Here is a 25240-nt window from a genome sequence, read left to right as displayed (position 1 = left end):
AATATGTGCATTATCCTATCAGGGAAGGAGATGAAGTGTACTATTTGCTTAGTTTATCAACTAATTTCCCTTTATCTCCATCCATGCAATGTTACTGTAGCTACCTTGGAATCTGTGTTATGAGACCATACAGAATCTAGTAAAAAGGTAAAAAAAAAAAAAAAAAAAAAAAAAAAAAAAAAAGGACATGATTTCCTGTTCATGACCCCAGTTAAGGTCTCTTAATGTAAAGCATTTGCTTTATATTATATATTTGAGGGTGGATTTCAGCACATGTGCCTCTCTGAATCAGGACCCACATTACTTATTCATCCTTCAACTGTTCTGAGATTTGAATCCTATGGTATTAGGAGTGTTCCTGATGTGATACAGGCTATAGTTTAGGTAGTGAAAGTCTCTGTCATCCTGTTACCATGAGAGACAGGGAAATTTTCTTGCAGTGTTTGCTAAGATCTACCAGCTCAGGTCTTCTTTCCTCTTCCTCCAGCTGCTTCTCTTCCCTACTGCTTACCCTCACTGTGCTTTTGCTGGGACTCTTGTAAAGTGTCATCAAAACAACATCTTCATGTTGCTGTTGTGTGTCACATTGTAATAGAATAGCACACAATTTATACAGTAGAATTCCCACTACCATCTTACATGGTAAAAAGTGACTATTATTTCACTTATTTTTGCTATACAGTTTGTGTTCTGTGTATAACTGTATTTTTGTTGTCTCTGTATTTGTCTTTGATTTGGTTTCACAACTAAGCTGAACACCAAATATATTTCATAAGCAGAATACACATTTTAACACGTATTTCTGATTGCTTGGAGGTAGCAAAGGAATAGAGATAAAATTGAAAACTGCATTCTAAGATAACCATATTATTTGTTTCTTTAATATTTCTGTTTTGTTAGTAATTACATTACTCATTTGGGATCAGGCCCTCTTAGGCTGTGCTTTAAACCAAACTAAAGCAGGCATTGCTCCTGACATGATGATCTTTAACAGAATTGGAAAGGCAAGAACTATATTCAGCCAGGTTTCACATGCTGCCCATCCAGAGGAAGGATGCTCTTAGCACTGGTTCTCTATCCTTGCACTGGGCTGCAGCTTGCTGCCCCTTCAAGGACACAGCTGTTTGGACAACTCTGCTGTAAAAGCAACAAAACGTTATCTTCAGGAAAAAAAAAAAAAAAAAAAAAAAAGAAACCCTCTTTTTTTTTTTTTTTTTTTTTTTTCAAGCTGAAACATTTCACTGTTTTGAGTTTTCAGCATGACCCCATAAACAGCTGAACTGGAAGAAATAAAGGACTGTGGACTGTGTGTGTTGGAATCCAGTAGATTGGAAGGTGAGGGATGGGGCAGAGCTTCACTGCCGCAGACAGTGTCTGTAAAACTGTGCTTTGAATGTAACGAAGTGTAAGAAATAAGAGTAAGGGAGAGCACAGGTAGGAATATAAAGATCCTGTAGTTTGAATGGTGGATATACTACCAGATGGCTTCAGAGTATATAGCTCTTTCCTTCCTTTTGGCATAATCCCTTTCAGTTCTCCCAATATATAATCATTTGAAATTCCTCTTATGTCTCTGTTTCTAAACCCTAAGAAGAGGCAAACCCAAGCCTTGCTGTTTGCATTCTTCTGATATCAAAGACTCCTATCCCACTGGGGCCCTTAGCCATAGGAGAGGTTTGAGGGAGGGGGAAGAGATGTTTTTCCTCCTCCTTAGCTGCTCTACTAGATTGGAGGGTGGGGAGGGGAGAGGGCTCGGCAGTAGAATTTAAGGTTCAAAATAGAGGCTAGAATGTGCCTGATGCCTGAGTCCAGCTTGTATACCCACATATCACTGCTTTTGGTTGATGTTGCAGCGGGACTGGAGCTGGGTGGAGGCTGGTGCCTGATGATGCAGAGTGCTCATCCTCTCAGGGAGTTTAGGGAGAGCCCTGGTCAGCCTGTTTTTACAGAAGTCTGCACCCTAGAGATACCGTGTGCCATAGCAGACTGTAGAAGGGTATTTTTCTTTATGTATAAAATCTGTGTTACAGATTTACAGGAAGTATTTATTTATTCTTCCAATTAGCTGAGCCTGAGAATCAGCTAAACAGAGATGGATTTAGAGATCAGCACAATGCAGCAAGATTAAAAAACCCTTTCCATCTGAATTAATGAATTTCAGACTGCTTTTCATAAACTAGTTTTTCAGAAGTCATCTGTGAAAGCTTGTATAAAGAATTTTTAAAGGTAACTTAATGGGATGGAGAAAAGGTTTAAAATTATCTACTGGGGCTGTTGCAGGAGTTATTAAATATTGATTTATTTTGGAGTAAGAATCATACTAAAGAGTGAGGCTTGTAGTCAGATCAATTTATCTAGAATACAAACTGTATAGCTGTATTTAGTACAATGTCAACATGAATCTTAAACAAGTGGATGTGAAAGGTTGAGCATTTAATCTAAATCAGTTGGCTCTCCCAAATCTTCAATAAAAAAAAAAAAAAACAACAAACACTCAACATTTCAAACTGAACTGCTCCTAAATGTTTCAGGTGGTTTGTATTTAAAAAAATGCTTAATTTAGTGAGTTCATATTATATCATAACCCTCTCCTGCGCATCATGTTGCAACTAGGAACAAAAATCTATAGTCCAAGTCTTTTCCAAATCTTAAGTTTTTAATACTCCAAACTCTCTTGAAAACCCGATGTAAATCATTCAAGTAATCTGGCAAATAACACTGTAAGCAATTTTCTGCTACTTGCCACTGCTACTGCACTGCCAAGCTTTTGGTCGTAATATAAAAGTTGGCTCAGATTGTACTTAACCAACTAAAACTGATTATGTTCCCTTTTCAGACTTAAATAGATGCCAGCTAGTGGTATTGGCTAAAATATTTTTCAGAATATATAAGTGTACATAGGTCTGCAGTAGGAAATCCTTTATCCAAGTGTGACATCAAAGCAGTGCTTCTCAGATAATTTAAGTGTTACATTTGCTTTTGTTTGTACTGTTTTCTTTAAACATATTCATTAGACAAGAGCAGAGCCTTTAATGTTCCATGACTGAAAAATCCATCAAATAGATTTACGACAGAGGCAGTGTGGCATAACAGCCAGTGGACTGGCCTAATGTTTAGAAGTCCTGGGTGCAGTTCTTAGCTTAATCATTGACGTTCTGGGTAAGCGGAAGATAATGATTTCCCCTCTTGGTGCCTGGCAATACTGTTACCAACTTTTTTTCTGGAATGACTTGGGTTCTACTGCTGCACAGTGGTAGGTATTATGATTGTCTACATATATAGTAGTGAAAGGCTCCAAAATGTTGATTGCTTCCCAGGACATTACTATTCCCTTTCTTGTAAGACATAACTAGAAAATATGAACACAATTATAAAGTATACAAGTATACAAAGGAGTAAGGAAGGTATGAAACAAAAAATTCCCTCTTACTTGCAGATTACATTTGTTCACAGAGTAGCAAAAATCTTCCACTGGAATTGAGGTGTTGGAATGTCCCTTCAGTAAATCGTACGAGCTTTTTGGTGTATGTCATCTGGGGGGTGGGGTTGGGGGGGTGAATGAGGACAGGGAAAAAGAAAAACTTCATTTTAAATGTGGAGAGGTGTATCTAGGACCCAGTCTACACTTACACTGAAAGGCAGGTCAAAAATAGGTCTTAAGTGGGACATAAGTGGCTAAAATGCTCTGTGGGTGAAAACTCTATTTTTGAAACTCCCATCCAAAATTGGTTGTTAAGATAAAAGAACATTTTCTGAATTGTCATTGTTGAATTGAGCTGAAGAGTACTTTAATAGATATCTTATGCAGGAATTTAAAACAATCTTTTCATGATAAAACAAAACAAATTTTAAAAAATCATTTTACTTCAAATGAAAAGCTAGAGAATGGATTTTTTTCCAGTAGCGTTAGCTATAGATAACTAGTATTTTTATCTTTGTATACTGCCGCTGTAAACCCACATTTTTTTTCAGCCTGTAGATACTCATTTTGCATTTAAGATGGTTTCAGGTGTAAGAGTTTCTGGACTCTGCATGAAAAAAATGCAAAGCCATCAGTTACCCATATAAAGTACCTTCTCTCTTACGTTATTTTGATTTCTGCTTCCTGCATTGAAGAGTTACTCCTTCCTTCAGATGTAAATATCCCCGTTTCCAGGAAGTATGTGGTTGCATGCATTTGCATGCCAGATGTAGAAATGGGAATCTTCATCTTGTTTTATCAGTTGCTTTTTTTGTTTGTTTGTTTTGATAAATGTATAGTGTTCATAAATCAAGTTTGGGCTGTTTTTCCTGGAGTACAAATTTTAAAAATGTAATTTATGAGCAAGTTAGTTCTGGTTGCATTAGAAAGATTTGTAAGTAAATAAGGCAGTTTCACTGGTAGGGAGTTGTTTCTTTGCCTTCAGCTAGCCCATCATTAATGCAAGATCTTGCCCGCTTGCAGGACTGGTTTTCTATTGTTTTATTGCTAAACAAGAATTATTCTCGTCCGTACCCAAAGGCTTTCAACCTTGCTGAATAAAAGGGGAAAAGGTGTAAGCAAAGAGGAGAAAGTATCTTAGCCTGTGGAGATGTTGTTTAATGTTTATTTTCAGATTCACTGTGAACGTGCAAGAGCTACACACTTTGGCCCTTATTCAGTGCAGCACATTAGTCCACACTTACTTTAAGCACATAAGTATTTCCTTGGAGTTTAGTAATGACTATCCCTGCCCTTGTGGCCTGTGTTGCAATGGAGTGAAGGTGCTCAGCACCTTACAAAGTTAAGGACTATATAAGGCTGAAAGAATTTGTAACTTGCTCTCTTCTTTTTTTTTTTTTTTTTTTTTTGTTACTGTTGTTGTTGTTTCTCTTGAATGGAGATTAAAGACGGGAGATAGCTGAGGTGTACATCTATATCATCACAGGCATTAGGTACATCGCACTTGATATTGTAATCATGCAAACAGTAATCGTGCCTTCCTGACATAAACAGTAAGCAGCACATTTTCCTGAGGTTGGAATAATCAGAGAAAAACATGGCAGTGATGGAGCTACAAGAGGCAAAACATCGCATAATGATGTTATTATCATTGTTCCATTGTCACCCGTCCTTATTCTTTAGTGATATGTTTCTTCTCTCTCTGAACATAACAAAAACCACCTGCGTATAAATAGTGTAATATTTAAGCAGCAATCGTAAAATGCAATCTTGGAAAAATATACATAAAATGCTACAAAATGAAAAACAACAACAACAAAACCAAAACAGATTGATAAATACAGAAAAACCCATCCTAATCTATATATGCATGATATGCAATTATATATTTACATACAGCACAAGGCAAAGCATATATTTGAACACAGTAGCATTCAGTGGGATTTTGTTAACTGCCTTGATTGCATTTCTAATTCTAAATACGAATATGAACATTTAAGCCCAAGTGTCTTGTGCATCACCAATTTAAGCTACTTCAGGTGTCTTCTGAAAATGGGATGGAACAGCCATGTCTAGGGGCCTGCATTGCTTATAAACAAAAAGGGTAGGTACACTCAGCAACTCATTCAGAGCATCACTGGCATCTATACCTGAAATATACAACACTATAGATGTTCAAAGATTTCTGTGATAAATGCACAAAACTTAGGTTCAGATTTTCCCCGGGAGTTTAGTTGTTTAATTTAGAAATACATGACAGTAGAGTATGTGAAACATTTGTTTTTAAACCTTTATAGCTATGATTGATGCGTAGAGTAGGAAAATGTATTTATTGTTATTTGATAACTGATTATTGCATCATGTAGTCCATTTTCATCAGTTTTTCCAGTACTGTTTGATCATGTCACAAAACCTGGCATATGCCTTTCATAACTGAAATGGTGGAATGAAAGTATCTATGACAACAACTGTTATGCTTTTAGCTTTTAAAAGTTTAAAATCAAACATATATATGTGTCTGTTTCCATGCGCTTATATTCTATATTGTTTATAAAAGAACATCATATTGTTTCTCAAGATGTTTGAGTGGTGCATGTGTGTGTCAGTGTTCTGAATTTTTTTAAGATCTCTCTTGCTCAGATTTGTATGGAGGGCAGCTGAATTTCCTTTGTGCTGTTGAGGTTTGCAGAACACCACAATGACATTGAAATTGGTGACTTCTTTTTTTCCTTTTTTTTTTCCTTTTTTTTTTCCTCATTCCAAAAACATTGTTGTCTTGAACCTAGAATAGTTTTTCTGGTTGTTATACTGCTGTGGCTTCTTGCTAAAGCTGTATTTTCAGCCTGGGGTATATTACTGGATGATTAAGAGAAAAGGGAATTCAGAATTTGAGAACAGGAACTAGATCTCTCATCTTCTAAATTCTGTCCCAATTCTAATGCATGACAATACTTTTAATGAAATTTAGTCACAAAAGAAAAGTTTGGGGAAGCGTGCACAGATATATGTACACAATCATGGCATTTTGGAAAAATATTCCTGTACACTTTTATGTCATTTTAATGTCTACGTTTTTAAATACTTTGTGGAAATGGGAACATAAGTGGCAAGGTCCAACCATCTTCTAAATTAAACCAAAATATAGCAAAATATCTATTATTATTGTTCTGTTCTATTTATTTTACTGGAGATAAGCTTGGTTTTGACATCTTCTTATGCATTTATTCGCGTAACTCAAATGTTAGAAATATGAATGACCATTCTGAAGGTCCAAGAGTAGCTACTCAATTGCTTGCATTAGTCACTTTAAGGCACAAGAAAAACAGTTTTGCTGGTTCCTGATAGAAGCGTATGTCAGTTGTCATTTGTGATTATTTTCATCTGTCTCTCTCTTAAAACTGCACATGGACGCACTTAGCTAAAAGAAAAATGTATTTTTTTAAATGGGTGCATTCCAATTCTTTCTAGTTACAAGGTACGTAGATTTGGTCTTAAACCATTTACCAGCTCTCCCTTAAATCTAGTGGGCAATACCTGATGTTATAAAAGAAAATTAACTTCTCTCCCTGGAAGGCTTCCAGTTAATCATCTGTGGATGTTGGTCAGGAGGAAAGGGAGCAACAGAGAGAAAGAGGGAATTTCTCTTTGACCCCAACAATTGAACAGCTTACACTCTGGAACATAAGATTTGATTATTTTAGCATGTGTTACTAAAAATGTTATTAACAGTCAAAAAATTATCCAGCTCTTTTAAAAACAAGTGACAGCCCAGGCTTTGGACTCTTTCTGACCTCTAGTGAATTCTGCAGCTGTATTATGCAGTGTTAAGTAGAAACTCCTTTTGTTTGTTTTTCATTTACCAGCTGTTAATTTAATTGATTGTCCATTTGTTTTTCGAGGACTAATGAATTCTCATCAGTCTAAGGTAGAATTCCACAGTTAATGTGATTTTAAAAAAGATCTTTACATTTTGGGTGATGTGTAATTTTACTGTAGACTACTGTATGAGTTTGCTGCTGAAACAAAGAGTTAATCAGAGAGTTCTCAGATACTGCCATGCATCATGCCATTGTGCATGAATAAAAGGTTGGAAACCGCATGAAAGCAGTAGTTGGGTTACCACACAACTGGATATGCTTAAGTCTGAACGCTTCATAACTCTAACTACTGGGGAGTTGCAAACTTATAAATAACCTTGCAATTGGTTAAAACCATATTAAAACCATATGAACAAAGACATAAAGCATTTGGTTAAGGGGGCTCAGTAAGTGCAGTAATCCTGTTGAAAGTAATCTAACCAGGGCAGATCCATAGCTTAGGAGTCCCTGCAAGTGCAGCAATAGTTAAGGGTATGTCAAAACTTCATATGTAGGAGGGCATAATATCCTACTTAGGTGGAAACATTCGCTATCTGTACTGTTTGCTTTTAAAAAATACTTTAAAAGTCATACGCTGCTATTTTTAAAGGCAAGCTTCAGTGCACTGAAATCTGTTAACTTAGTAGTATGTGCTGAATGCTCCCAGTAATCAGGGGATTCATCTAAATCCTTCTTATTTGTTTTCAGAGCTCAGGATGGCTACTGCTCACACTAGCCAGGGGCTCTCGGCATTCTGATTCTTAAAATCAGACTTCTAAAACAATTAGTTAAAGAGAGTGTTTAAAATTAGGCAGTTTGGGTTTGCATTTATCTAATGAGTTTTTGGCCTTTAGCACTCCAGTTTCAAACTTTTTATCTAAACACTTTATGTTTGGATTACTTTGCAATTCTCTATTTTGACTTCTGAACCTGTCTTAGAAGAAGAGTCCATATCATGACCATCACTATGAAATTGTGGTCCTGAAGAACTTTGGAGGTTTTTTTTTGCTTGTGATGGGCTTGCATATATGATGCTGTCATGTGGAAGCCAGCCGAGGCTTGTCAGTCAGGGAAAAAATGGTTTAATTCCCTTTTATCTGCTTTTAATCCCTTCCTTCTCAGTCATTCTTTAAGACAGAAGAAAATATTTAATAGGAAACCTGAAGACTTTTCTCTCAATTCACCTCTTCAAGCGGGTTGCTTGTTTTGAGGCACTGTAACCTAATACAAACCTCAGTCTGTGGCAGGGATGATAGTCTATGCTGTACATTCAGCATATCAAGGAAGTACTGGAACAGTTTACAAACAATATATGGGCCTTCAAAAACCAAACCCAGCAGTAGGTAGAGGTGAAAATCCACCAAACTGTCCCTCTTAATTTGGTTCCTGAGATCATTCTCTCACATTGGTAGAATTATTGAATTTGTGTATTTCTCTTCCATACGAAAATTGAAAGGTCAGGTTGTATCAATAGCAAAGAAATCAGCACATCCTTTGTCCATGTAACCTGTAAATCAGTAGTTGGAAATGATACACTTTGTATCTTGCAATATCTTAAAATACCACCATTTCTACAATAAGTCAACCCACTTTGCTAACTTAATTTATCACATTTATTGGAGCACCTCCCACTGCTATGCTGTTGAAAACAAGCTCTGGATATTCACCACAAAATTCTAGAAAACCAAAGGCCCTTCTGTGGGGTTGCCATGCTTTTAGTTGTAACAATAATGCAACTATTGTGTTTATCTACTTTGCCATCCAAAGAATTCCAGCAGTTGCATGCCTGCACACCAGTAGGATGATTGACATTGTTGTAATAAGGTTAATGTTTAAACTTCCCACCCATAATAACTAAAATATTCAGAGATAAGGCTGAAAGTTAATTTGTAATTATCCCTGCTGTGCCAAGATGTTGCAAAAGATTCTAAGTGGAGGGTAATTTAACTTTTCAGTCTCAGCTGTTATAAAAAGTAGGAAGAATAAAGCAAAAAGCTTGGGACATTTGTATGTTGACTTTCCAGGGGAGGAAAAAAAAAAAAGGTCTTGTGATTCCTCATTATTCAGATTGGGAATAAGTTTCTCTGTGTTTTGTTGAAAATGTGCTTTTGATATTTTGAATATAGTAAGTTGTTTGCCTGTTGTTTACTGTCTATGGTACACGAAGGGAGTAGATAACAGCTAGCAAATAAACCGCTAGAATATTTAGTGTGGAATAACTCAATTGAAATATATTTTATACATAAAGACAACATGTGATAATTATTTGTAGTCATTCTAACTAAACTACTGTCCTCAGAAGAAATAATATCCCTTCAGTCGTATGCTCTGTGGCTTCAGTGAACGACCCATATTAATTCAGTTTCTAGAAACTGGCTCTTTAAATTAATGTTGGTAACTGCTTCCATGCTAGACTGTTGAAATAAAGGGCATTACATCATTGTCCAAACATGTCTACTTAAATAAAAAGTATTTGTTTGCAAAATATATATATATTTTAAATCTTTCACACAACGATCAGCGTGCATGCCATTTTCCATTTCAGCCTAAGCATACATTTCAGATGTGGAAAAAGCAAGCATGTTGAAATAATTTGAGGCATGGGTATAGTCGGATCAGTCTTGGTAATCCAGAAGGGAGGGGTGCCCAGTGTATTATTACATTTCATATATTATTTTTCAAGAGATGGATGCGATCAGTCATCTTCTCGCATATGGTTTGAAAAAAACTTGTCGTGCTGGCAAGTAAACTGTTATTTAAGTACACAATCCACGGTACTACAGAAACAGTTTTGCCAAACTTGTCCAAGTATTCTCACATCCTTAAAGATGGTATAAATATCATTTATAGCAAGCCGTTTACTTCAGACTATATGGAATGCCTTCCTGCTCCCCTGATCTAAGTGTCCCAGTTTGCATTATGGCCTTTATTGCTTCTGTTTGATGGAGTGATCAGTAAAAATTTAATGACACTATAAAATAATAAAAATGTCATTAATTTACCACGGATCTTGGATGCAGTGGTTGTAAAGTTACATTAATAAACAGAATATTTTTTACAACAAAAAGCATTGTTACGTGGGAACGTATAAATAACGCACATAAATTTAAGAGCAATTTTACTGTTAGCACACACATTATTATGGAATAGCCAATAAGTGTATAAAACATAGTATATAAAATTTTATGAAAATATACTGTGCACATCAAAAATTCAGCTTTTATCTAAGTGCAGAGAAAAGCCATTATTGTGTGCTTACTGTTTCATTGCTGTTCTTTCACACGATCACAATTTTACATTTGTTTCTAGTCATTTGAAGTTTGCAGCCTTCTCAGAGGAAAAGACTACTGCTTCTTTTTCCTTTCCTTCTTGCTTTAGTGAATCGTTCTTCCACCTTCCACACGTGAAGAAAGAATTGATTCTTTCTGCCAGAACATGACGGAAAAGTTGCTAATTTAATGCAAAGCTAAAAATAATGCCAAAGGGATTGAAAGGCTTGCTTGGTGACTCTGGAAATAAGGGATAACTATCTGGCAGTCTATCTGTCATCACTGGGGCTGCTCCATCACTGACTGTGATAATATGTGAATATGATGGATGCCACAGCCTTGTGGCTCATAACATTTAACATTCATCAGCTCTCACTAACGGGGGCTTTATAATTTAAATATCTTTATTTAATATGCAACATCTACCTCATACATCATAATTTCAAAGCACTTAGAGAACCAACAGTCCTGCAAGACAGTTGAGCAGACTTTAATTTTTTTCAATAACTTTTACGTTTTCTGCATATTTGTGACTGGCAACGCATAAATAAGTGCCTAATCATATCACAGAATGGAAAATTAAGATATGGCTGTTAAGAATCTTTCCCCTCTTTTTTTGCTCATTTTAGAGATGTGATTATTTTTACTGTATATTCAACATAAACAGAAGCACAAAGGATTTGAATTGTTCTGAGAAGAGCTTTCAGTTTTCCATGTGGACTCCAAATGACTGTGTTGGTCTAGTCATGTGAGAAAAGGTTGTCAGTGCTGTGTCCTAAAACCTTTCTCTAAAATTGTAATGGGAAAACTTAATGTGACGATACAGTGTAAGCTCCATAGCTAGTACAAGCAAACCAAAAACATTCAATATAGAAATCCAAAATGCTTTTTCACAGAAGACAAAACACTTGCACTGTCCAGAGCAGTGCACTTTATTACAAACTCACCAAAATTTTCTGTTAAAGCAAGGGGGATGGAGGTAGCAATATCCAGTAGTCAAGCTACATGTCTGCAAATATAATGCATGTATCGGTAACATATTTATTAGTGTATCAATTTATAGGCATTTACTTTAAATTAAAGTATATTTTTAGTTCATATAGGAATACTATGGACAGAATTAATCTTCCTCTCAGTCCTTGTTCATACTAGGAAACAGGTATATTTTTAAAGGATTATTAGTTTAAACAACTATTCTCCTTAGGATGAACTCAAGACAGGAGCAAAGACAAATCCCTTAAAAAAGGATCGGAACCTAGTGGGATAAGTTTCCTTTCTAATGATAAATTTCATATGAATTTGTTGTATTTCACTGAATTGTAAAGACTAGATAAAAACCTTATTAATATTGGGGAACATTATTCTATTTTTACATTTCTTCTGAGTTTGTCTAATCCCAAAGCAAATATTGATTTTTTTTTTATAATCACTGTGATTATTTTCAATAAAAAGCAAGCAAAGAAATGACTTCAAAAGGCATTTCAAACATTTAAATAGCTTTGTTACAGCTTTTCATGAATTTGAAAGAGGAGGTTATGAAAGAACTACAAGTACATCTCCTTTGTTTGACAAGAGCAGGTATTTTTATGGCATAAGTGCTTTCGTTTTACTGTTCCTGAACCTTATCATGTAATTCTCCCTTTTCTCCTTCCATGTCAAAATATTGATATTTTTCAGAAACTTTTTTTTCTTCCTTTCTTTTTCAACAGAATATTTTCTGGTAAAATCAAAGAGAATGAATGACTAGAAAGATATTTCAAATATGCATATTGATATGTAGCAGAGTCTCTTGATTTTTGTAGCAGAAAGGTATTTCTCCTTCTTCTGAAACACACTTAAAGGCTGTTCTTCCAAGAATACTGCAGGTGCTGTGTTAACATCCTTAAGAAAAAGCTTTTAGTGCAAATGTTTTGGAAGAGACAATATATGTGCCAAAAGCTGTTTTCTTAGTACTGATCTTTGTTTTTATCTCAACTGCAAATCAGCCTTTTGCAATGGAACGCAGAATCCTTGACAAACTTATTTTTTATTCTGTCTACTAGTAAAACAGATCCCATACTGATGATTCAGGTGTATTGTTACATTGCACAACATCTTTCAGTACAATATTAGAACTCAAGTATTACAGTTCTTTTCTGTACTCACATTTCATTTGTATCTCTTTCTTTACTCTGTGAGTTTCTTTGTATGCGTAAGCTCCTTCATCAGCCACAGATTTAACAGAGGAAAATAAGTTATGAAGTTAACCAAATATAAAATGCAGAGATATTTTGTTAGATGATTGAAAGATTCTGTGAAACTTCTTTTAGAAATGCAATTAGTACCTGAAATGCCTTAGCTGCATGTTGTAGCAAATCCAGTGTCAAATTTTTGCTTTCTTTTTTTCCTCTGCAAATTAAAATAAAATAATAATAATCCATGATTGGAGCGATCAAAAGAATGGGGATTCAAAAGAATTCCTGAATTATTTGGTAATGGGATTTTATTACTGAAATATATTCCTAAAATATAATGATAACACAAATAAATATTTGGAGGTGGAATAAATGAGAAGTCAAGGCCATCAAGGAGGATTGATTCTTAAGAACATTTCCAAGCTTCTAACCATCTTGCAGGAGAGAAACTCATAATCTTTTACGTCTAGCATGCACAGCACAGAACTAGGTCATTGAACAATAGACTGAACAGCAACCAGCACTCTACTTCTGCATAATGCATTAAGTATAACATGGAGAAACTGTTCGTAGAGCTGAAAGCTGGTATTTCATGTCTGTAAATTCAAGCTGACATGACATTTAATATTGTTTCATAGTAATGAACAACAAGGTTTCATTCATTCACAAGTACAACATAATGCCAAGTTTAGTCTGAAGAGGTAACAACAAGGCAAGAGGGAAAACATGTTATGTTCCTTCAAATGAGAACGCTAAATTAATGATAACCATTGAATGCTTTGCTACTGATACACAGCACTACAGAGACTGCTATTGTGAGACAATACTACACTGTCAATTGTAGTGACCTTGTCCAGTAGTTGACTGAAGAACTGGGCTAACACACAAAATACCTTTCAGTTACCAGTACCAGCATTCCTATGCAGGTCTCCAGCTCTCAAAAGCTTTGTGTTTTTCTAGAAGCGAGCACTCCCTTTCTTTTTCTTTTGTTTTCTTTCTTTTTTTTTTTTTTTAATCTCCTTAGGTTCCCTTTCTACTAAAGGTACAATTTAAATTCCTAGACAAAATAATAGTATCAGTTCTGTCATCTATTATTCCTTCTTTCAAATACTTGTCTTTGAAAAACTCTTGCATAAAATTCAGACTTGTGTTTTCTCAGAGGTATGATTGCTAACTTGAATCTCATAGTGGAAAAAAAGTGCTTTTTCCATTAAATTAGCAGTATATTTTAATATAAACTCTTCTTTCAACTTCTGAATTTTCATGTCTCCCAAATGTTGATTGTCTTTTCTAGTTTAAGTTAGAAAATAAGTGGAAAGGCAAAGTGAGCAGCATCAGTCGGCGCTGTTCCCTGCCAAGAGTGTTTTGTATTTGCATGTACAATCATTTATGCATTATGGCAGTGCAGATCAAAATAATTTCAAAGCTTCTGTATATGTTTCACATTTAAAAGCTGATTTTCATAAATGCAAACATTCAGAATCTGTAAAAAAAATAGTCCCTGTGTAAAATTTCTAATTAAATGCATTCGTTATTTATTTGTATTTAGAAAATAAGGCATGTATCAGTGTATACATACATGTACAGGCTCACAATGAGATATAAAATATTTAGGCATTAAGACTGCTTCTGTTCTTTTCCAGGAAAGAACGAGGTTTGAGAATTTAGGCCCCCAGTTAACAGGGAAACCCAATGAAGATGGAAAACTGGGCCCTGGTGTCATTGATCTTACAAGGCCAGAAGATGCAGAAGGTGAGTTGCAATTTTGACTGTGGGTTACTGACCACTGCATCACAGAATGGTTGTGTATCTGAAATGCTGCTAATGTCATAGGTGCTGTCTAGCTTATATCCCAGGGTAGCATTTTATGAGCGTTTTTGTGAGATTGTAATAACTCCATAGCAAAGGGCAGATACATGAAAAATACCGCATTGCATTTATACTCTAAGCCTTCCTACAACATAGCTGTTTTTTCCCCAGCGGCTGTCAAATAAGTGTTTACGTTTTATGCAACTAATAAAAATGTAGGGGACACTGAGAAAATTATCTCAGAAAGGCAGTATATACATGTATATACTATGTACACATGTATATATATGTATATGTGTACTATGTATACATGTATATAGGCAGTATATACTTTGACCAGTTTTTAAGGATTTAGCAGCTTTGGAGAAAGTTAGAGCTCTTTAAGAAGTCTGTCAACCAGTGCACTCACAAACTATTCAAGATATAGCAAGCACACTTCTATGGACAGACAGCTGTCAAGTGAAAATGTAAAAATATTTCACATTTTCTATATGAATGCCTTATACATGATACAAACCTTCAGTGCATTTGTACTGATTTCAGTGAGAGTTCAGTATATCATGCATTGCAGGATCAAGCTACAGATGGAAATCAGTGTTTCTCAAGACTGAGTTTAACCTCTACCTTATCATACATTGGAAGAGAACATATAGGTGGATACCAACCCTACCAGTGACTGTAGTAAGATTAACCTACCATTCAGTTAGCAAAAAATGCAAATTTCCCTCCTGCTTTTACTTTTTTTCTGTTTTTTTAACTTCACAAATTATAGTTATGCCACTGTTCTTCAGCAAAAAGGTTAAAATATCTTTTTTTTTTTTTCTGTTAATATCCAAACATTTCACAAGTTATCAGTTTGATTTATTCTTGGATCAAAAGAACAGGACCAATAAGCTCATGCCTGTTGACCAATAGGGCTTTTTTTCAAAGTATTCTTGAAATACAGAGACAGAATTTGCCTGATTAAAAAACATTAATATTTTCTGTGTAGAGAAGTACTCCTCTGACCACAGATTCTGTTCTGTCTCTCTGTGACCCAGAAATAAATGGTCCAGATAAGGCCCCTTCAGTTTGAAGTCTGAAAAATAACAATTGTTATTTTATTTCATTTCATTTCATTTTATTTCATTTTATTTTATTTTTATGTACAAGTAGTGCATGATATGTCTGTGATAAAACACCTTAGAGTCCTGATTCTCCTTGCTTGCCAGCTGACATACGTTATCTTCAATCAGTTCTTGGGCAAACCTAAAGAGCCTTGGACAAGGACATACACTCAATGGAGACAGTGCAAGTTCAGATCCAAGATGTTCCTTGGATCCTTGTTCCTGTATTGACTCATCCATACAAAGGAATAGTAAAATTCAGATTTATTTCAGCAAAACATTCCTACTTATTGGCTTAAAATCATGACTAGCTTGTCAGGTGGAACTGACACATACCACGAGAACATGCTTACATGATTTTTGCTAAACAATTGTTTTAAAGTAATTGTTTTAAAGTTTAAATTTTTCATAGTCAAGATTTCTGGTCTCCATAACAGTAAGATGACTAAAGGTCATCAACTATTTATTAAAAATAATATTTGTTAGAAGGCTATCATCTTGATGAAACATTTCGGATTTTCCCAGTATATATAAATTGATCATTATAAAATCAGTAATTTCCAGATTCTCATTTTTAGGGAGCTACTATTTCTAAGAGTCATTTGCTCGTACTTAATTGGATGTGGTTTAAACAGAAAAATAATGGACAGACTATAGTTAAGAAATAACTTTCAGGCAGGTGTTTTGCAATGTTCTTTTTCTGGAAAAAGGACTTAGGAGATACATGGGACTTTCAAAAGTACTTATTGACTAATCGGTTATTTATAAACTGCTTTGAGAAGATATTCCCGTCCTGCTGCAACTTCTCATATTTCAACATGTAGAAGAGTATTTTTTTCCTCAGTTGGGATGAAAAGTGACTACAGGATACTTATAGATACGCAGTTACAGATTCCTATGACATAAAGTTCCTGCTAACTCTCTGGGTTTAACTCATTTCCTTCAATTCAACCTTTCTCTTTCTAGTGTCCTTAATTTAGTATCCTGGTACACCTCACAGTACTGACAGCCCTTCTTGTTACTGGATAGTGCAGAACGAAGCTTTGACATATGTAGTAACCCAAGCTACAGTGATGTGTGCCAGTTTAAGGACAGTGCTCATGTCTTTCTAGAGCTGGTGGGGCAGTTTGGGGAATGGTGTGTTGCTGCATGGGAAATCTGAGTTCATGAATGGATTCGGATTTCCATACTTTGTTTAGCAGCCAAGAGATGTCTCTGGAAAAGATGTGTTCGGCGAATACCACTGCTGAGCTGAGAAAAAAACGTTGGCAGCATTTCAAAACTGAGCTATTTATTTGACCTTCCAGTTGTAGACAAGGTGAACTCAGATATTAGATAGATATAAAAAAGACCTTCAAAATACCACCCAAGTTTTGCCGCTCATCTTTGGCAAGTTAGATAGGAGATAACACTTCTAACGTGGCATCTCTTAGAGTGGAAGTCCATTGGAAAGAGTGCTGCTGAAATGTCAGCAGTTGAATTATGGCCTCTGATGCTTTGTACCGTGCTACAGGCCCTGTTCATTTTCAAAAATATTAATGTTTCTTCCCAATCATCATGAAGCTGTTACAGATCTTCCTAGGTTTGCTAGGTCACAAAGTTTTTTATAAAAAACTGGCACTGCCAGTATTTTGTGCTTGTGTACGTGCGTCTGTTTAAATGTTGGGTTACTAAGAAACTCGACAACTTACTCTTCTGCCTCCTCTAGAAGAAGACAACCTTGTTGCACTGTGGTGTGCTGCCAAAGTCACAATCTCAACTGAATGTCAAAGTTTCCTACTAACCATCATCATAACCTTTTAAGACCTGGTGTGTTTCTTCACACACCTTCTTTTCTGTTCTGTCATTGTTACTTTTAATCTTTTTTTTTTTCTTAGTATATTTTTAAGTGCACATTGCTGTAGACAACATTAGATAATACTTACCTGTTTTGTTGTATGCTTTTACACAGTCATACAGAAAATAAACATTTCTAAAGTAACATATTGGTGGCCAACTTTTGACCCCACTTTCTTTCTTCATCATCCAGATCTATGAGGTTCAAGTGCATTTGTGATAGAGTGCATGGCTATTATGTCTGTCAGATTACTCCCATCACCAGAATTTTCAAACTTCAGAATTGTGAAATATACTACACTTAGAAAAGATATATTGACTACTTGTAGATGGCTTTTTTTTTTTCTTTTTTTCTCTACAGTCTTGTTCCCAAGACAGGGAGTCCAAATTTAGTCCTACTGATGGTCATAAACTGTGGGGAAGTGCAATTTGAACTGCATCCTACCCCCTTGCTAATCTATACCAAGGGAGCTCTGATGGAGTGCAGTTCCACTCCCTGCCTACCTGCACACCTGCATTTCCAAAGGAAACTAAGTGTGCAGAGGCATGGTACATGTCTGTCTCATCCCGGCATGCAGCTGAGACACATGAGATCTGGGAAGTGCTCCTGGGTACCATAGCTTTGACATAGCTTTTAAGCTTCAAGTAATTTGTTACAAGAAATATCAGCAAACTTTTGTGTTTATGGAATGCCTTTGTAATAGTATCTTGCAATGATTTCTCCCGACTCTTTATATCTTATCTATGGTATATGTCAGTGATCTGACTTTGACAGGATCCTAGCTACATTTTCCTTTAATCCTAGGAGTGCTTGTGGTATTTGATCAGAAGCTGAAGCTACATGCGTAATTTTTAAATCATGAATTAGAAGACAGGTCTTAAAATTCCCTACATTTGGCTTTATGCAATTATAAGACATAAATATGAAAGGATACTACAGAATGAACTTTAGGACCTAGACTTCTTGTCCCTGCTCAGTGTGTGAAACTTCTTTTAGACTAAGGGTAACCAGGTGTCCTTACAGAGATTAATTAGCATATAAAGTTGTATTCTAAACTAGTGTTACTCACAATGACCTATCTGTCATCTGAATGGAGGCCTGAGAATCATCTGTAAGAGTTTTATATTAAATATGACATAAACCAACATCTCTATTACTTTCTTAGCCACCAGCAGGATTGGGCTAACTATATTAAAAACCATTCTCAGACTGTATTCAAAAACATTGCTATTGACTGTGACACTATTTGATGAATAATCCCCAGCTCTTACAGTTGTATCATTACCTGGAAATCTGAGTTGTCCTGTTAAAATGTGTGATTCAATTGTAGCTGGCAAAATTAAAAAACATGTTTTGAGAGCCTCATAAATACTCAGCAACTGGTATGCAAAATTATAAGAAACAGCCAATTATAGAACTAAGCAAGATTTTTTTCTCCAAACTTCATCATTTTAAAGGAAACATCATTCTTTCTGTAGGCTGCTTCATAACTTTGAGAATTTGAGATTGTCAGTATTGAAGAATTGCTAACTATCATGGATGCACCAAGACAGCTTTGAATCTGTCTTTAGCTAAAACTCCTCTATGAACATGACTGACACGTATTAACTGACCAGAGTGTGGTAGAATATAGTCAGGAGTCATTGGTGAGCCCTTGCTAAATTCTAGGTGGAGGAACCTAAAATAGTTACTTCTTTTATTTGAGAAGATTGGATGATCTGAATACTTTTTCTTGGTTCTAGTTCTAAAACAGAAACTCCTTTCATAGATGCACAGCTTTGGTGATAGTGCTGCTTCTTTTGAATCACATACACCTCGTGCTTGTAGAATGTGCACTATGTTTATAGATTTTTCTATTTTTTGTACTTACAGTCCAATGCTATGGAAAATCTGTAGGAAGTATGTTAAGATTTTGCTTTGTAGTAGATAGTAATCTGCAGAATAGAACTAATGTTCCTGTTGACAATTACTGATTTTACCATAGCTCAGGTTGCAGTAGGGTTTCCTTCAGCAATCGTAGGGATTCATATTCCATCAAGACCTGATTGTAAAGCCTGCCAAAGAATTGGATGTTAATATATGGTTTTCTTAATTGTATCCTGAACAACATCTGAATGTTATTGTTTTGCCACTGTCTCACTATGTGATTTTGTAAAAGAGAAATAACTTCTGTATGTCCCATTTTCCAATGCGAAAAATCAGTTGCGCTGTAAAGCTAAATTCAATTTTAAAAAGCAACTGGAAATAGATGAAAATGCCATATTAGCTCTAACATTTAGTTCCAAGTTCAGTGTTCATTTGTGTTTATACATTAGAGTCAGGGGCTTGCGAGTTAAATATTTGGCCTCAGAGTTTGCCATATGGGACAATGCACACAAAGCCCTTTTCTTCTGAGTCCTGTTTTAATGTTTTCATTTGTTCTATTTCTTATGCGGTAGTCTTCCTGATTCTGTAAACTTTGTTTAGCACTTGCTGCTTCTTCCTCTGAAACTAATCTGTCAGAGTATGCTAATTATGGTCCATAGTTTTGAGGGATAGGTCCATCCCTGCTCGTTGAGATAAAAAGAATTTTAAAATTAGCTGTCTATATTCTTTATCTATGTACTTACTTCATCCTTGTTTTAGATTATTACTTTTCAAAATCTCCCAAAGGATCAGCTTTGCTATGAACATAGATGTTGAGTCAGTCATTAAGATGTGTCATGGAGTTCCCAATCTGGGCTTGGTACCAGCCTGTCTTCTGGTCCAGTTAATTGACTTAGTGCCCGTGTCCTCATTAGTGCCTCTGTCCTCCCTTTCACTGCCTGCCATCTCTTTAATTTGTAAATTCCTTGGTTTAAGATTGTGTTTTTCTATATTCTCACCGTTTGAGGTGATTTAGCTTTAAGCCTTATCTGTTTGATCATGGTATCTTTGACCATTCATCAGGTAGGCTGAATGCAAGCCAGATGGGGACTGTGCACTGCATAACCATCGGTAATAGGCTACCTGCAGTAGTAAGCCCTAGCTTGATCTCACTAATTCTAGTTCAGATATACTCAGGTTTTGTTTTGAACCTGATTTTGGACCTGAACCAAAGCTCACCTTTGCTTTTAAATGAACATATTTCTATCCAATAATAAGCATAAGAATCTGGTTCTGCAGCATTTCAGACAGTGTATTTGCTGTCCAGCATACAAAGTCAATGAATTGTTCAATATTTGCAGCAGTTACAGCAGTCACTCTTTTTATGTCCATCTCCTTCAGATTTGACTTGGGCTAGCCACATTGCAAGGCATTTTGTAGCACAGCAAGAGATTATGCCTGCCCAAAAGCAAGGGAAATTGGATGGCTAAGAAAGAAAGAAAGAGTGTTAGGAATCCTCACAGATTTTACCCACTTCCAGAATACAGTGAGCAGATGAGTGGTTGCAATGGCAGAAGCAGCAGTGAACGTGGAATCACTGAGGTATATGTGGAGGAGAGGAATGAGCTAACTTGGGGGGGAACACAAGGAGTCTTTGCAGTGTCTTGATAGTCTTTGATAGTGCCTTGGCCTCATGAGAAAAACATGAAAAAAGAACCAATAAAAGGACTACAACGCTGATACCTAAGGGTGAGGAGAAACTGCCACTTTGTACAGCTCCAAATTTCTGACCATCTGTCAAACCTCATTTCTGATATCCAGGCACTAGAGCAGACATTGTGACAGGTGTCTGGATTTTAAAAATCTCTTCAGTAAAAAACAAAACAAAACAAAACATCAATCCTTTCTTAAAGGAACACCTCTACCATATGCTCCAAGCTTCAACATGCTCATATATACCCAACAGTAAATAAATGCTAAATGCTTATACAAACGGGTGAGACAGGTCCTTATTAACTCCAGAGAAGGTCGACTTTGATCGGCTGAAGAGGTAGGTGAAAGGGAACCATATTTTTGCAGGCAGATCAATCCTGGCAGGCTGCCAACACAGTCCAAGCATGTGAGGTAACTTGTTTAACACCCTCCTATGCAGAGGTGTAAACAGAAGGTAGTAAACGCGTGACAAAGCATAGCCTACTTTTGTGACAGTGCTTCATAAATACTGGAGGAAAGAATGCCTCTCCACGCCAGTATTTGTCGCACATAAATATTTGTAATAGTTGCTATGGCAGTTGAGAAGGGAAAGATGAAAATCAGAAAACAGTGAAAGCTGTCTGAAAATAAAGAAGTGTTTCCAGAGCGAATGCAGTAAGCTCAAGTAGTGGAATTTTTATTCCCCCCCTATTCTTGTTATAGGTCTTAAAAACAAAATCTCATAAGTTTATCTTTATTATTTAAAGATAAAATAACTTCTTAACATCTTGGTTAATTAGAACAGATGCGAAAAGGTGGCTTTCATTAAATGTGGTTGCCATTTTTAACACATAAGAAACTATTTGATTATGCCTGAAACTTCAGTGATACGCTCAAATTTTTCAGAATAACTCATAACAGATCAGGAATCTGTGATAAAGTACTTAGGCACAGTATTTCAGTTGTGTTGGATGAGATTCAGCGCCTCAGTCCTGGAGTAACTCAGTGTCTGCAGATGGGATAGGAATAAGCCCTTCTGTCGTTAAGAACCATCCCATCACTTTTCTGATGGTAACCACTTTATGAATCTTCTTGTTGCCAGCATCCCTGTAATATTTTACAGAGGGAACTCCCACTATGAGTACTGAAAAGTCTGAGCTGAGGGCTGAGGGTGTGCGGACTGATTTTCCCATTGCATTGAAACCTACTCCTCTCAAGATACTAATATTAAACGTATAGTATGCTTCTCACTTTCAGCATAATAAATCTGGATGTCTTCCACAAGTATTACCTTTTGATTTTCAACTGTCTGAGGTATTTTTTTCCTACTGCTAAATATCAGGCTTTCTCGTTTGCTGTTTCTATGTTACAGTAATTGATTCTTTAGAATAGCACCTTTTTTAAAAAAAATTGTAGCTAGAATTTCTAATGTGCAATCACTGTTACAATGCCCAGAGTTTTGTTCAGGGGTGCCCATTAGCACAGTTACACTTAAGGGCTTGTCACAGTTTCCATGATATAATAAAACATTGTTTTCAGGAATTTAGAACAAGGCTGTAAAAAGTAACTGTGGGCTGCAGTTTTACACAAGAAAATCTTCGCCCATGAGAAAATTACTGTCACAAATCCTGAAAGCATCAGTCAGTTTGCTTAGCTATTTTTAAGTGGAGTAAGTGAAAAATTCAATATATTAGCTCAGTGGTTTAAAACATTTTTTTCACACTCTGGAGTTCATGTACAGCTATCACAGATGTCAAAAAAACCATGGTACTGATGCTTAGCTCTGTACACATCTTTGTGTTGCTCCAATATTGCCAAAGGACATCAAAGCTGCTTAAAATAATGTGAAATTTTCAGGTACAAGTGAATTGTCGGTTGATGGAGAAAGGCACCATCATGCTGCATGGAGGAGGGAGGAATCTTGCACTTTTTTCATACTTTCTTGAGCAGTAGGAGCAGGGCAGAAATATGAATACATTAAGAAAAGAGCATTGTATATTCAGGCTAAGCATGAGCAATGGATACAGCTTCCAGACAAGCAGTCTTCTTTGTACAACTGTCTATTTTTTCTGAATTTACACTGTACCATTTTCTCCCCCAGGAACCTCAGTATCTCAGCAATTGACAAGTGTTTAAGAGCATCTGCTTTTCTTCCACATAGATATGCCAAGTATCTAAGCAAGCCTTTAGTGCAGAAGTTAGTAGCAAGGGGAAAATATTTTCTTCATTTGTATTTTGATTTAATTTTAGAGAATCAGTGGTCCAAAATGTGTCTGGGGTGGGCATTACAGTACCTTCACAGCTTTTGCAAATATTCGATTGTTATCTTTTCAATTGGGCAGATATAGTTTCACAGGAAGCTGTGCTTCCTGTGAGATTTTTCACATAAGTGCCTATTTCATGGCAAATCCCTCTTTTTTTTTTTTTTTTTTAATTTTCCAAATCAGATAATTGTGGCAACATATTTGGTCATGCCATTGCCCTATTTGTAAAAGTGTCTTCCTGGCTTCACTTACAAATCCCAAATATGCAGGTGCAGCATATTTGAAAAATTAACCTTAAGAGTTTTTCCTAACATTTATTATTACTCATGAACTTAGAGCTCCTGTTATCATGCTGGTTTTGTTTCTCTCCCTTCATGACGTATTATTTACTAATTATTAATTTTTGTAATATCAGCACCCCATATGAATGGCAAGAAGAAACGGCATATGCATACCCTAGCCCTAGGTCCTTGCAATCTAATTACTGACATTATATGGCAAGTGAGAACAGTAAACACTGGGTGGAAGGGAATTAGTTATACTGATATACAGAATGATGTAGCATATGCTAGAAGGTGCCAAAGTCAACTGCAGATTTAACCCAGGAAATGGGTCGCTAATGCAGTGATTCTAACACGTTAAAACCTTTTGCAAGGTTTTTTTGTTTTCTGAACTTCATTAATATCACATATTTTGGGGGAGGTGGCTTTGTAAAGCTCTCTCCCATTGCTAAACATAGTTCCCTTTAAAAATCACATTCAATTTAATCTTTTAAAATTCATTGTTTTGATACATAGGAGCAAGCAAAGTTGTTCATTAATAGTGTTCAGCCACACCTTGAACAATGTATCCATCAAATATGAAGTCAGGCTGCCTTTTCCTCTGTGATGAATTCCTGTCTGTCATTTCTCCATCTTAAAACAAAACAAAGCATTGACTGAAATATGAATGGATCATGTCCTGTGGCCCTTGTTCGGGCAGGATTTTTAGAAAACTGTTAGGGATGACTGAAGATTGCAGAGTTAATCCCTACATTTAAAAATCAATATCATGTTTTCTAGATGTTCTGGGTGACACTGTGATGTCAGGAGAAGTTTGAAATTATGTGGGTTAACACTTGCACTGGCAATCAATCTGTTACTCTTACAGAAACATGTTTGTGTTAAATAGATTATTGCATTCCTTTTTCTATTGTTTTGACTTGGAAGATGATTAGTATAATACCAACAATTGCAGAAAACAGCAGGTTTTCTTCTGGGAAAACAAAACAAAACAATTTGTAGTATCAATAGATCTTGTCAGGTACCTAATAATAACTATTAGCGATATTTCTCACGGGCTGGGGTATTTTGTCCATGTTTTTTGTTACTATGGGCCTTTATTTTCCTCACTGGAGTATAAAATGAAGTATCAAAGGGAAACAGCAATAGTGTTTGTGGGGATGTAGATTGTAGTTAGACCTGATGACTGGCAGTCCAGTACTTCTGGTGTCATTACTTAGGCTGAATAACCTTGAACTTAAATGTGTTTCACATTTTCTCTGTCGATAATATCTATGTCAGAAGGGGGTTGTTAGCGTTTAATTAATTATCTGTGAAGGGTCTTGAAGTCTGCAAGTGGCACATGATTGAAAAATCTTACAACACTTACATTCATCCCCAAATTTATAGTAGAGACTGCTTCTTTATGCCAATTTCTATCTAGATGTTTTGTGGATCTCCAGAGAATAACTTCTCAAGCTCTTGTGTTACAACACAAGTGGGGCTATGCTGGCCTTTGAGGGCTTAAGTCAGACCTTAAGAATTAACTAATTCAGTTAATATTCCATGGAATTTATAATTTAATTATTTTAGCTGTACTCTGTGCCCAATTTCTGTAAGGGTTAATTTTGCCATAAAATGTGGTCAAGAAATCTAAACTGTTTGTGTAAGTCATCAAGAAAATAGTTGCATTTAGCGGTTTTGAT

At 35.9% G+C, this 25240-nt stretch overlaps 1 protein-coding gene across 29 annotated transcripts in view; it reads left to right on the top strand.

The window, feature by feature from the left end:
• The window catches only part of SOX6 (SRY-box transcription factor 6), a 415066-nt gene that overhangs the window by 365594 nt on the left and 24232 nt on the right, over window positions 1-25240 (top strand). For all 29 annotated transcript variants that reach the window (XM_066997629.1, XM_066997630.1, XM_066997638.1 and 26 more), the window contains one exon: window positions 14365-14473. In XM_066997629.1, the coding sequence (XP_066853730.1) occupies window positions 14365-14473 (109 nt within the window). The remainder of the gene's footprint in view (window positions 1-14364; window positions 14474-25240) is intronic.

Source organism: Anser cygnoides, chromosome 5 (genome assembly GCF_040182565.1).
Source record: "Anser cygnoides isolate HZ-2024a breed goose chromosome 5, Taihu_goose_T2T_genome, whole genome shotgun sequence".
NCBI lineage: Eukaryota > Metazoa > Chordata > Aves > Anseriformes > Anatidae > Anser > Anser cygnoides.
The sequence above is the reverse complement of the archived record's forward strand: the minus strand, read 5'-3'. Positions and strand labels throughout refer to the sequence as shown.